The sequence below is a fragment of the Lineus longissimus genome, chromosome 5 (genome assembly GCF_910592395.1).
Source record: "Lineus longissimus chromosome 5, tnLinLong1.2, whole genome shotgun sequence".
Lineage (NCBI taxonomy): Eukaryota > Metazoa > Nemertea > Pilidiophora > Heteronemertea > Lineidae > Lineus > Lineus longissimus.
Window position 1 is genome coordinate 10,838,340 of NC_088312.1, and position 14,353 is coordinate 10,852,692.

Consider the following 14,353-nt stretch of genomic DNA (forward strand, 5'->3'; position numbering starts at 1 on the left):
ATATTATGTGAATTATAATTATAATGTTAATGAAGATATTAATGTATGGTAAGTAAAGCCGCGGCAGGTGCATAACGAGGTATGAACTATTCGTTGGTTTGTTATTCAATAACAAGCATATGTACCGGTGATACACTACCGCATTTACTAACAGTCATCCCCATTACTAGTCCCGGTTGATAAGAATCTGTTGATTTGTTGAAACTCGTAACGATAAGCAACTTCATTCTGCGACTTCCGTTTTCACGTCATGAATAAAAATCGACATCCTGATAAAAAAGTTGTTGGGTGAAACTATAGTTGCTTTATATTATCTCATCATAGGTACATTTGATCTTTGAGGAAAGGAAAGCATTTCATTTATGCCCAGCGCAGCTGTCGTTTCTCATGTCTCGGTTTATAAGACTTGCGTTTAAGGATGAAGCTCACACATAAACGTTTCAGCGTCTTGGTACATTCAGTTCTAGCGTCTGCCACAAAATCACCATGTTCCGTGTTTCCGTTCTCTGTGCCATTTTTGCGCTATCGACTGCAGCTTTTACTAAACTGGAGCTTACCGAATGCGGTATGTACATTTTGTTGTGTAAAAGCCATGTGTATTCCTTGCGATCTGTCCGGCCCAAAAATGAAAGGACCGAGACGGCTAATTACTACATGTAGTAGTAGCTTTGAGTCACTGAATCGTCGGCCGACTAGTCATCATTCACATGTTACATTCGTAAATTTGGTTAACCAAATCACATAAAAAAAGGTAAAATGAAAACGGAAAAAGACATCAGAAAGTTTGTTCAGTGCAGCGTCTCCCCTATCGGTCGGACCGGGGCCGGAGAGACTCTTGAGATACGCGGCTTGTGAGATTCTCTTTACTCCAAAACTCCTATCAGGCAGTGTCAAGAACTTATACTGTACCCTATACATATACTGTAGTTTCATGAAAATAACACCACTTCGGGATATTCAAGGCCCGGCCTCTTCTCTCGAGTCTATTCACCAGAGGTAACCAATGAGTGACTTCGCTGGCCCTTGTGATGGCTCAGCCGAGCTGTCACGGTTACCCTAAACCACTTATTACCGCAGCCCTATTGATTCGAAGTGTTGTGGGCCTACTGGTCGATGAGTGCGCATGTGGAATGACGTAAATGGTAACGCCACTCGCCGACCGTTTATACAGGTTGTCTCATAAAACTGAAGCACCTTTTAGATTGATCCAAACCCCCCAAAACAAAAAAAGTCCTTATTGAAACTCTGAAGGAAAATCTACGAATGCTTGCATTAGTAAAGCAAAGTGAGATTCAGGCAATGATAGTAGTCACGAAATTCCGAAGAAAAACGAGGAGCTCATCCTCTGTTTTTCTACAACCCTCTTTTTTTATTTAGACTCCCTAGGCCTACGTAGGAGAAAACGGAATCGAAGTTTCTAGGATTTGTGGTTTTCTTGTGTAATTCTAGGGCCTCTTAGGCCTATAAATGAAGCCCAACTGAGGGTACCCACATTGCAGACAACCTGTGCGACAATGGATGCTGTAGAGCTGCTGAGAAAACGACGCCGGCGCTACATCGTGACAGAAAAACTTGCCTACCTGAGAGACCAGAAGGAGGCACTGGTGAACGGTACGGTGCGCAGTATGAGGGAGTTCGCCTCCCACTATAACATCCCCTGGGAGACGTTTAGAAGGTGTAATATCGAGAACCTCGAGCAGAAGCAAGAACAAGGGCATGGCCGGAAGAAGACGGTAATGGAGCCCCGTGATCTGTTATGGCCACAGGTTTAGGACCAGCTTTACCAATGGCTGCAGCAGATGAGAGAGCGTCGCCTCGCAGTCTCCGTTCTCGACATTCAAGATAAGGCGTTGGTAGTGTGGCAAAGCTGGTGGAATGAGTTAGCCCAAGATGTCAGAGAATGGATTCAGCATTGTCGCCCTCAGCTATGGGATTTCAACGCATCCATAGGCTGGGTGGAGTGCTTGATGAAGAGACGCCAGGTGTCCCTACGGAAGGTGACCAAGAATACTACGATCGTCCCCGCTGATGCTGCTGCAAGGATCCAGACCTTCCGAGATGCGGTTACTGGGAGCATCGATCGTCTTGATATACAGATGCGGTTCTTCTTTAACATGGACCAAACCTTTGTCCTGTTTGATATGAGAACCATGTACACGGCCAACACCTCGGGGGAGAAGGCCATAGACGTCCGATCATCCAGGTCCAATACGAAGCTGGGATACACCGTCACCCTCTGCATCGCAGCCGCTGGAGCAAAGTTGCCGGCGCACATCACCTTCCCCAGAAGAGGTTTCGTCCGGGTGTTTGCAGCCCTCCAAGACAACCCACCAGCAGGTGTAGATTACCCAATCGGAAACTGGTTGGATGAGGGAGGAAACGGCGCACCACTGGTTAGATGAAGTCCTATCACCCTACGTCACCGACAACGAGACCGACCAGTTCCTGTTAATCGTCGATCATTATCGGGTCCAACGGACAGAGAACTTCCGGGCGAGAGTCCGCGACATGAGAGGCAGCCTGGATTACGTACCTGCTGGTTGCACATCCCTCGTTCAACCGTTAGACGTTGCAGTCATGAAGTCCTTCAAATGTCACGTACGGCGACAATGGAAATCGTGGAAGAAGGACCACACGGACGAACGAGGAGACTGCCCTTACATCGGCCTGAGAGACGTGACCAACATCATCAGAGATGCCTGGGATGGTGTTGATGAGGACGTTATCGTCAACTGATTTAAAGCATCGTTTCGACCAAGGCCAATCGAAGCTGGACCACATGCTATCTTGGAGGAAGAAGAGGAGACTGCCGTGGATGGACCAGAGTTCGTGAATGTAGTCGAGGAGGACATTGTGATGGACTTGAATTGACTGTGGGTGTTGTGAATGATTGTGGGTACGATTCTGAAAGCTGGACAATCTAATAATGTGTATCTTTAGCTTGAAAAAAAATTGAATCGGGATTTGCATTGTTCTTTTTTATTCCTTCACTGATCACTTCGGACAAGACTGTACATTCAGAGGGATGTTCGGTTTTGTCTCCCGATATGTGACGGACAACTTCTCATTCTTACCAATTTCGCACTGCAAAGTATCTTTGAAAGCCCGAAGCTGGTAAGGGATGATAAGACCCGAAGACATGCTCCATTACCTCCCTGAGCAGTGCCTCACTTTGAAAGGGCAGGTCAGTCCCTAAAACCAGCAGAAGCCAATATGACACTTGGACTTTTTTCATGGACACCCTGTACACTATCAGCCATTAGCACTGGGACACCCTTTACACTACCAATGACGATTTGTTGAAAATGTTCTGGGACACTCAGTACAATGGCCGAAGGCCCGATCCCATTATCCCATTCATAGGAGACCTACGAATCGGTTTCAACAACCCAAACAATAAGGATTGGACTCGAAACTGAAGTATATTGGATATGAGGCCTGGACAACCCTCTCTGGAATCCCAGCCAATGATCGGCCTTCTCAACAGCTCTGTTCGCCACCCTATGAGTCAGGGGCGGCGACACCGGCTGTTAATGAAGTGGTGTTATTTTCATGAAACTACAGTATTTAACTCTCAGCTTAAAGAACAGCGAACAATAATTAATGTACATGTACACTTCAGGAGGCAATGGTAACATTCGCGTCAACGAGGCTGACGTCAGCCCCATGCCGGTGAAGATTCCCGGGCACATTAGTGCCACGGTCGATGTTGACCTCTCCCAGACTATCAGCGATGGAGCTGAACTTAAGATTGAAATTTACTCAAAGACCTGGCTTCTTGGATGGGTGAAGATACCTGTCTGCATTCCAATCAAAAATATCAAAATTGGTTCATGGTGAGTATAGCGATCAAAAGGCATTTCATGCCAATAAACCCTGTTGATTTTGTGACTTCTAACTCCCGATTATAGGAAAACTTGCGATGAAAATCAGAAAAAGTTTTCAGTTTCGTCTTCTTCAGTTTTGCTGCTGGTGCTGGTAACAGAATGCAGCAGAAACAAGTGGTCATGTGACATATCATACAATGTGCACTTCGTCATACCTACAGCGTATAGCTCAGAGAAAAAGTTCAAGGAATTCTATATCACGCGAAGCAACTCATTCGATATTTGCTCTTGAATAATTTCAAAACGAATTCTTCCCATATTTTACAGCACATACAATGTCTGTAACTTCCTCTCACAATTCTCGGCGAGCGGCTGCCCGAAGCAGGTGACAGACTTAGGTCTGGAGTGTCCCACTTGTCCATTGACACCAATGAATCACAGGTACGTTCTAGCAGACGTCGACCTGCCACCCGTACCAGGTGTTCTCGGCATCTTTGCTAAGGTAAGTCAACAACTTTTATTTGGCAGAGATCAATATCACGAGAGAGTCGAAGGTCTCACAGAAAACACTTCCGTATCATCTGGGCAATAATTGTTCAGCAATATAGCCAGAGTGAACTCGGAAATGGGAAATCAATTATGTCTAGGGGGCACTCTCTGTCCTCTAGTTTAATCTAGTTCTTTAATTCTGAGACATGTATCTTTGCCAAACCGAGTCAGCATTTTTTTGCGGTAACTTCAGATACGTGCATTTACTACTACGAGTACATACCTATACACGTGCAATGTTTGTTGAAAATCGAGTCGATCACCAAAACACCGCTATCGAAATAATCGATGATGATGGCAACACGCGTGAGTCAGGAAGGTGGTTCATTAACACCAAGAATGCGTTTCACAATTCTTACAATGTTCGGAATGGGAGGATTGTCTTTTCAGGTAAAACATTGGTCCATTAGAGTTGCCTATACTTGCGGGGCGGTTTTCATGTTTTTTTAAAGGCCGGGTCTATTTGGCAAGCCGCTCGCCGAACAGGCATCTTTTTTGTCCTGTTTGGAGAGCCGCTTGCCAAACAGCACTAAAAAGCCACCCTGTTCGGCCAGCCGGGCTTGCCAAACAGGTAAAAAATCGACCCTGTTTGGCGAGCTAGAGACTTTACTTTAATATTTAATGAGTTCGGCTCTCCATTCAGGACAAGAAAAAGTCGCTGTTTGGTAAGCCGGGCTTGCCAAGTAGTCACTTCCTTTTTTTAATGACTCGGGGTAAAACTCAATACCAACATTTGGATTGTGAAACACATTTGACATTTTATGGACGATCCCTTAATACTGTGCCTCTCTCTTACACATGTTACAGGGTGATTACAAAGTCAAGGGGAACCTTCGCGATCAAACCGGAGATTTGGTGGCCTGCTATGAAGGAAAGTTTTCCATTTCTTCCTAGTCAATTTTATATACGTATTGAGTAAGATTATGAACGTAATAAAGTCTGATTCAACATGCACACGTATGGTATTTTTTTTATCATTCTTGGTATCTGTTTCAAAGAATGTAAAAGGACCTTATCTAGCTATGAAATGTGCAAAATCTGGCTATCACGGTACGAGTTACACTTTTTTCTTTAAAGAATTTGCAATAAATACAATAAAAACAAATAACAAAATACCAGTAATGCAATTCTGTACAAAATTTGCTGAGACCAATATATCAACCATCATTTCAACCAATTATCAACAACCAACAACTATCAGACGAAAACCGCGTTGACACCAAATTTCACCAGTTTTACTTTCTAGATCGTCTCGTTCGATTTGGCCATCCGTTCGAAGCACAGTAAGGCCCCCCTCCGAGCTAAAAATCGTCTTAAAAAGTGAGACTGGTAGCATAGCTTTGCCAGCCTAATACAGATCACGATAGTAGTAGTGGTTGCCGTATTGTTCCATTCGGGCTGCCGTCAATTTGCGATCGGCATGGGCAGGCGGCTGCTCTAGCTTATACCGATTACCAAGTTGTGCCCGTGGAGTTGTTTTTGCGTTTATTTCTGAGGCGGCTGCTGCGGTTTGTTTTAGCTTGCAGATGGCTATTGAGAGGCCGAGCACGGTAGAGAAGGCGATTACGCTGCAGATAATGAGTCCGGCTAGGACTGCTGGGTTCTTTAAGAGATCTTCTGTGGAGCATTCAACCGCTACCGTGACCGATGATAAAACACCTGTCGTCGTGGCTGCAAAAGAAGTTAGTGATGAGGTTATGCTGAATGCGGATGACCCAACAGTTTCCTCAATGCCTTCACAAGATTTTCGTGACAAAGTGTTGCCAGTTCTAATGCTCTCGGGAACACATGCAGACTGGTCTGGTAGCGACGTGCAGCTTCCGGCTAAGCCCGGCATTGACCTTTCATAAAGACTCTGGCAATCCACTTTTAAGTTAAGTCGGTTCTTATTTCCATATTTACATGTATATACGGGTTTTGCAATTTCTCTCGTCTTTTGGCATGTGGTTCTTTAGCATGTTTACATGGATTCCCATGGACACAGAAACGGTCTAAGCGGCCTCTGGGAATGGAATCTGCTGTGGACTCCATCCGATATATGCGAACATATGTATAGTAATTGGGTCTAATGAGCCACATACCTTCTTGCGATACATTATCCGAGCAAATAGTTCCGACCCAATATCCGTCCTCCTTGCATATCTTCTCATAGGTGACGTTGTCTTTGTCACACCTATACCTCGCTACACCGCCCAAGAGGGTGGATGTCATCAACTCCAAAGTCGCTTCGGAGACCGTCGGGGCAGTACCACAGTCAATCTCTGAAAACGACAACAATCTGTTGAGCGACAACAAGCTTTGAACAGGATGCGACGCTAGTATGATAGAGTGTATGTATACTTATAGTCACCATTCAGTTCGTGTGAGGTTATTTGAGAAAACCCTCTTAAAACCCAAGCGCTGCAATAGTCTGACAGATTTCAACCATCAGATCTACAAAACTGAAAATGATAGATTTATGTCTATAAACGAGTAAATGCCGGGCAAACTTTTGAATTATAAGGCAGGTTCTGCAATCCGTACGAAAGATGAAGTACGAAGGTAATGTACATTGAATTTGAGTTTGAGTTTATGGATTAGCATCACTGCATTCCGGGCAAGCCCATAGGTGCTCCGCTCTCCACCTTAGCAACCACCTCAATGTTGGAAGACTAATCGTCCCAGTCATAATTTGGTTTAGATGACACCTATCTGAACCAGCAAGATCTTCTCTCCGCCCACCTCCTTTCCTATAGCCGAGATCAGATATCCGTTCCAAGGTGTAGCTTTCGGCACTGTCATCTCTCTGCTCCTGGAGGGCAATCAGGACTTCTTTCTCCCCCATTACACAAGGAACACCCAGAGCTGCACTCCCAGCGAGGTAGTCGGCACGCTCGTTTCCCTTTACACCAGCATGTCCAGGTGTGTAGACCCACACAATCTTCTTCAATCTGGAAACTCGGATGTATTCCAACCATTCTGGCCGCATCATTCCAGACTCAATCTTTCTCAACACTATGATGCTCTGCGAGTCTGTCAGAATCAGTGCACACCTATAGTCTGTGGTGCAGACCCATTCCAATGCAGATGATGCAGCATCAATTTCCATCCTCATGCTGGATGTGGTGACAGGGTAAGCACCTGAGTCTTCTTTGATGATAGCACCATTGCATCTTGCACTAAAACCCCAACCTGACTGTATCCCCCTCTTAACTGACCCATCTGTGTATATGATCACGTCACCTGCTCTTGAATTTTGATCTATGATTGCTCCAATCTCAGCATATACCACTGAAGGATCCTGTTCTCTACATTCTCTGCCAAAAGTAATCACAACATTGGCATAACAATCCATTGTCTCAGGCCGCTTTACCCACTCTGGACCCATACGTAACTGCTGCGAAGGTAATGTACATACGTCGTCATATCGAGAGGGTGAGTAGATTGAAAACCACTGCTGCCAGGATGTTTAAAGGGGATCGCCGTTCGTCCACATACACTAGTCATCTTGGTTACCTTGATCCCAAACCTATTTGCCCCTTCAAGTCACAGCCGGCACAGTGAGCATCGGCAGAATGGATTCCAAGATAATCGACTCGAACTTAAGAACAAATCCGCCATGTCGCTGACATCATTGGCGCCAAAAACTTTTTCTTTTGACCCTGTTGACCTTGATTCTAAAAACTTTTTCCAAAAGGCCATTCAAACGTAAAATCAACTGCAAGCATTATCTTTTATATCACTGAGGTATATAGATACGATATATTGAGAAAAATCTGTACAACTATCGAAATATGAGATTACTCGGAACTATTTCGGACAATCACTCTGCCACCTGCGCGAACTCGTCACAATTGCGGCGCGTTTTCAATATGGCGACGAGGTGATATTAGAGGGATGTCATCTAGTCATGCATCACCTGGCTTGTTGATAACAGGCAATTAAAATCCCCACGTGAACATGAAAGCCTTCACGGTGAGGCGCTTAGAGTGTAAGACCGTGGTTCGGCTGGTCACGGGTTCGACTCCCGGTGAATCTGCCACATTTTTTTCTCTTTTTTCCTTTATTGTCTTGTTATCTATTCAGTCATGTTCATGTTATTATTTTTATCATTATCATTGTCATTACTATATCTTGAAGAAAACCATCGAAACAAACCTTTTCAAACTGCAGCACGCACTGATTCCGTGCGTTCGAGTACTTCCGAGGATGATTCGCATCAGCAGCAAGATTTCTCGAGGCTACATTGGGGTGGAGAGGTATTTCTGTCAGACCATGACTTCTCCAATTAGAATTAGTTAAAAGGAATTCTGAGATTCAGGGATTTTATACTCCATCGTCATATCGAGAGGGGGAGTAGATTGAAAACCACTGCTGCCAGGATGTTTGAAGGGGATCGCCGTTCGTTCACATATATTTACTGGAGTACCAGAACGGCAGTGGAGTGTGGCATTTTCACTCAATTGCGGCGCGTTTTTAATATGGCGACGAGTTGAATGGTATTAGAGGGATGTCACACATCTAGTCATGCATCACCTGGCTCGTTGATGACAGGCAAATAAAATCCCCACGTGAACATGAAAGCATATACGGTTGCATCGCATTATGGACATCATCGACAGTGGTTACACACATGTAGAAGAATTGGACCCGACCAAGTATTGGAAGCTCCAGGATGAAGACCACTACCCAAAACCAATCTTTGATCTACCCAAGAGCGTCATTGAGTCGGCCAAGGTTGTACACAAGAACTACCAACCAGAAATGAATACCTGCATGGGGGTAATAATTCTACCAGCAAATCTTCTACACAATTGATGGAAGCATGATCGAGTGACCTACGTCAGGTGCGAAGAGACAGCTTCAACATCACCAGGTTAGAGCTTATGGCAAGCGGAGTGTCCAGTAATTAAAAAAACCTAGATTTATTCAAAAAAACCTGGTTTTTTACCTAATAAACTAAGTTTATTTGGAAAAAATATAGGTTTTTTAAAAACAACCTTGTTTATTAGCTAATAAACCGAGTTTCTTTAATAAAACCAAGTTTTTTTACTTTCTTTCCTAATAAAGTAGGTTTTTTAACAGAAACTAACATTTTATGCTAAAAAACCTGGTTTATTACCTAAAAAACTTGGTTTTTTACAACATAATCGTATAAAATATAAGTTTCTGTACAGAACTGTCCATTTATTCAATAAAACAAGGTTTATTACCAAAACAACCTAGTTTATTAAAGAAAACTAAGTTTTTTACTAATAAACCTAGTTTTTTTTTAAAAACCCTGGTTTATTAGAAAACTTACATATTTAAACCTCGATCCTACCTACATTGAGTTAGCTGGGATGAGGTTAGGGTCTCACTAACTAGTTTACAGAGTGCAGTACAGTGCAGCATTAGTACCACGTGGTGCCGAGGTTCCCCATCCTCGTCCCGATAACATCGCGGATTTGTGTACATGGGGCGAGGTAGAAAATACAAGTTTCTCGATAGAAAGTAGGTTTTTGCACGCCGTTTGTCCAGTTATTCAAAACAACCTACTAAGTTGTTTTGTATAAAACCAAGTTTTTTACGTAAAAAGGTAGGTTTATTAGCCATTTGTCCAAGATTCTTTGCTATAAAACTAAGTTTATTACCACTGGATGAAAAACTTATATTTTAGGGAATAAAACCAAGTTTATTTGTTAAACTTGACATTTGTGGATAGAAACAAGGTTTATTAGGTAAAAAACTTGGTTTTATTAAAGAAACTCGGTTTATTAGCTAATAAACAAGGTTGTTTTAAAAAAACCTATATTTTTTCCAAATAAACTTAGTTTATTAGGTAAAAAACCAGGTTTTTTTAATAAATATAGGTTTTTTTAATTACTGGACACTCCGCTTGCCATAAGAGCTTACTCCCGATGCTTGGTTCCTGTTACAGACATGCAGAAGTCGCTTCTTCGAAGCAGCCGACAGCCTGGTACCTGCTTCACAAAGACCATCTTCCAAATTTCTTCCAAATTTCAATCGGGACCATAAACAACATGCCTTACTAATTCGTAAATCATCTCTCACACTTAATTGAGGGACGAATTTGGGAATTGTTCAAAAGCCATCGTCAGTAAAATACATTTACACATTTCGCACTTCGTCGGCGGTAAGATACATTTACATATTACTCACTTCGTCCTTCGTTTGTAGCTCGTCGCAAGGCTTGAGGAACCTGCCTATTGCTCCAAGCTATACTTACGCATGCAAGTCGGAGCTGTTCCACTCCAAGTCTTGTCACTCTGGCACTTTATGGTCAGATCGCCACCGGTATGCTTGGAGCCCTCGTCACAGTTGTAGGTCACTGTAGTGTCATACGTATCAGGATCGCCATTCACAACGAGAGAAGCTGGTGTGTCTAGCTCGAGTGTAGGACACTTTACCTCTGTAAAAAGAAGGGAACATTGATTTAACACTGAAAAAATGATACGAGGTAAGGATGAATGAAAGAACACACTAAACCGATATACATTGTACTTGTCATGTCGACTCAGGACGGCATGATAATAAATGAGTCTCAAACCCACACACTCGTTGTGGGATCAAAATCTGAACCTCCCCACGACCGCAGCAGGACAAGAGTGCGCGAGTTCCATTTGAAAGTGGGTTGAGTCCTTTCCAGTGGAAAATTATCCACGCGGGCTGTGCTCGAAGCCATTTCTTAATGAAAACCCGCACGCCGCTTCTTGTCCCTGAGCCATTTTACCAATACTTACTGACACAAATGGGTTTTGCCGACCATTTCTTGGTCAAGAGACACTCAACACCATCGTTCTCGTCAGCGAATTCGTAACCAGTACTGCATTTGTATGTGGCAGTGGCCCTGTAGTCGTAGGGGCCAGCCGCTGTCGGGGTGAGCCTGATCGCATTTTCAACTGTCGGTGGGTCGGAGCAGATCTTTGCTGTTTCTGGATAAAGATTGGGGATGGGACATATAACCCATAGATGAGAAAACAGTTCGGAAGGTTAATGAAAATTATCTAGTTACCAGATTGTACATTTTTCATACATGATGTGATACATGAATAAAAGCAATATACATGAAGTGTTAACTATTTTTAGCCAGTGAAGTTGGAGCACACAGGTGGAGACGATGGTGGATTCCTTTTCATGTTTCCTTGCCTTGTTATGGTATGCAGCGAGTTATGCCATTACCTTACTGGCACACTGTAAAAATGTTCGGGTATCTTGTTTACTCATTCAATTAAAGGCTGAGATGAGCCAAACAGGACCCAGACTGCGATAGCAACAATGAAAAGCGTCGAGAGAGATTCAGCATCGTTACTCTGTTTAATGAGACAAAGTCACAACCGAAAGGCCAGGATACATCTAAGCAGCAGTGTATTACGTGTATCTTTGAGCGCATAACATTATAGGAAGTGACTATTTGGCAAGCCCGGCTTACCAAACAGCGACTTTTTCTTGTCCTGAATGGAGAGCCGAACTCATTAATATTAAAGTAAAGTCTCCAGCTCGCCAAACAGGGTAGATTTTTTACCTGTTTGGCAAGCCCGGCTTGCCGAACAGGGTGGCTTTTTAGTGCTGTTTGGCAAGTGGCTCTCCAAACAGGACAAAAAAAGATGCCTGTTCGGCGAGCGGCTTGCCAAATAGACCCGGCCAACGTTATAATGGTTTTCTAAGCGTTCTTGAAACATAACAACACTATATTATTAGTAAACTATAGACAGGAAAATATCATACGATAAATCAAAGAATGCTGAGTTGATATACTTACGACAGATTTGAGGATTAATATCACAATATTCCCAGCGAGGACCACCAGTGGTGTAGCACCACGGCTTGGGTTCAGTGCCCTTGATGTTTCGACAGTAATTTTCAGCTTCTGTTAGAGTGTCTTCGTTGAGATGAACACCACCTGCCTTCCGGGAATGTTTATTAGGGGTTTGGCTGTCCCATCTTTGACATGTGTGTTGTTTGCCATTGGACGCAGTGGCTACCGAATGTGTTCCCAAGTACTCCGCCCCACTTGCACTAAATGTACATTCGGTCCCCTTTGCTGAAACAAGAATTGACCAAAGGTCAGACAGAACGAAAAACATGCGACGAATTCATTCAGGCTCCGGCCGATACGAAATAACCAATCAACGGCGATCACACTCGAAAGCAAGCCTGAAGATGATGTGGTATTGAGTAATGTTAGTGATCATACAAATCATATAAATGTATTGCCTATTTACACTATCCTGTATCTTTCCATAATCAGAACATAGAACTTTTGTGCTGTTTCACCCTACATGTACATATAATAAGAGGGCTTAATAGAGCTACTCTCAGCCTGACTGGTTATAAATCGTTGAAAACTGATACTCGATTTGAAGCGCACCAATTATTTTGCTCACTTACTGCAAAAAGGGATATGACAAAGTTCGAAGTCCAAAGGCGACTTGGGATCTGCTATATAACACCATGGATAGATCTGCAGATCTGACTTAGGATTTCTGCAATAGTTTGATGCTGCCGTTTTGGATCCGTCTACAAAATCTGCGTCGGTGAATTGGCTGGTGTGGCTACGAGGGCACAGGGCATCCCATCTTTGGCACTTGTAACCACTCCTTGTGACCGAGATTGTGCCAGAGTACTCTCCCTTAAGCTTCAAGAGACAGTCGATCGTCTTTACTGGAACTAAGATGGAAAACAAAATATCACCCACAGGCCACTGAATCAGGTCTTAGCCGATTATCAATACACTCTAAAAAATATAGGTTTTTGAGCTTTTGAAAAAAGGTAAAATGGTTTTTCGGTCAACACACACAAATACATGTATGCGCCCCTACGGGTTTTTCAGCTAATAAAAACCCATAAAGTTTTTCAAAACCTCGAAAAAACCTCAGGGGTTTTCACTTACCGAAAATATTCAGGGGGACATATTTGTGTAAGGTTTTTCATAAGGTCAAAGACCTTGCTCAGAAGCATTATTTCTAAGAGTATAAAATAGAAGGTATTCAGGAAATTGGCGAATGGGCCAACTTACCAACGCCTGGTATCGCTGCGAGGGCCAGCACCAGGATCAAGAAAACCGCGCCTTTCCGCCATGCCATTTGGTTGACTGAAGAAGAGTTTCACAAGATAATCAACGCACTATTACCTGATATCGTGGAAATTACAACTATCAATTTTAGTCCAGAAATAAGACAAGAGGAAAATCGTGAGTATTTTATTATAGATCTTTGAATAGAATTCAAATACATGTATTTCTCATACGTGTTCCCTTGCTCTACATGTGACAGAGGTTGTTTTTAAATAAATAAACACATGCCTGCCGCTGTTATGTGGAATCGTCCCTTTATTTGCCAAACTTACCTGATTTATCCTCTTCAACTCCTGTCAGTTCTTTTAACCCGATAATCCTAATATGATATGTATATTGCGAACGTGTTCAGAATGTATGCTTATTCAAAATACCAAATAGACTATAACTCTTAAGCTTAACAGCTAAGCAGCATGTACGTCACGCTCCGTTCACCGTGGAAGTTCGACAGTCATGTCATTGACTGTATTTCTATGCCACCTGTCTCAATAAGATATATTTATCAAATCATCGGTTTGACGTTTTCTTTCAGTTCATAAAACCCCTACTGCGAAGTCATATACGATATGTAAATAAATACCAAAGAAAAATATCACTGGGTATCCACAAAAAAACTTAAAATGATTGAGTAGGTGGAGCGGATCAGGGTTTTTGAACTTAGGGATTTCGCTACGTTCTTTTGTACCTTTGATGATGAATTCTAAAAGGCCTTAGTCACAGTATATCATTGTTTCTAATACAAAATACATTACGCCTCGTTTTGATCGGAGCGGTCTTGGTATCGTAACCAATGACCGCCTGGGTAGGTATAAAATTCTGAATTTTAGCAGACGAATTATTTTCACCAAGAAGCAACGACTCAGCCCCACAAAACAATGTCAAGAACACGAGATTTTGAAGTATTCCCCGATATTGGGATTTG

General features: G+C 42.9%; 2 protein-coding genes across 3 annotated transcripts; one reads left to right on the top strand and one right to left on the bottom strand.

Moving 5' to 3' along the window:
• The first annotated feature begins 73 nt into the window (after positions 1-73).
• On the top strand, positions 74-5,330 carry LOC135488250 (uncharacterized). The gene is made up of 4 exons (XM_064772781.1): positions 74-565; positions 3,623-3,836; positions 4,155-4,329; positions 5,184-5,330. Exons 1-4 carry the CDS (start codon positions 487-489, stop codon positions 5,268-5,270), a joined length of 555 nt encoding a protein of 184 aa, XP_064628851.1. The 5' UTR covers positions 74-486; the 3' UTR covers positions 5,271-5,330.
• LOC135488249 (apolipoprotein(a)-like) lies at positions 5,320-13,818 on the bottom strand. 2 transcript variants are annotated; one of them, XM_064772780.1, is made up of 8 exons: positions 13,704-13,818; positions 13,375-13,449; positions 12,747-13,025; positions 12,118-12,399; positions 11,099-11,290; positions 10,585-10,767; positions 6,458-6,637; positions 5,320-6,047 (listed from the first exon to the last, which is right to left on the bottom strand). In XM_064772780.1, the coding sequence occupies exons 2-8, from the start codon at positions 13,439-13,441 to the stop codon at positions 5,725-5,727; spliced, it is 1,506 nt and encodes a 501-aa protein (XP_064628850.1). In that variant the 5' UTR covers positions 13,442-13,449; positions 13,704-13,818; the 3' UTR covers positions 5,320-5,724. The 2 variants fall into 2 exon arrangements, with proteins under 2 accessions (XP_064628850.1, XP_064628849.1); XM_064772779.1 differs by lacking the exon at positions 13,704-13,818 and adding an exon at positions 13,590-13,695.
• Positions 13,819-14,353: the final 535 nt, after the last annotated feature.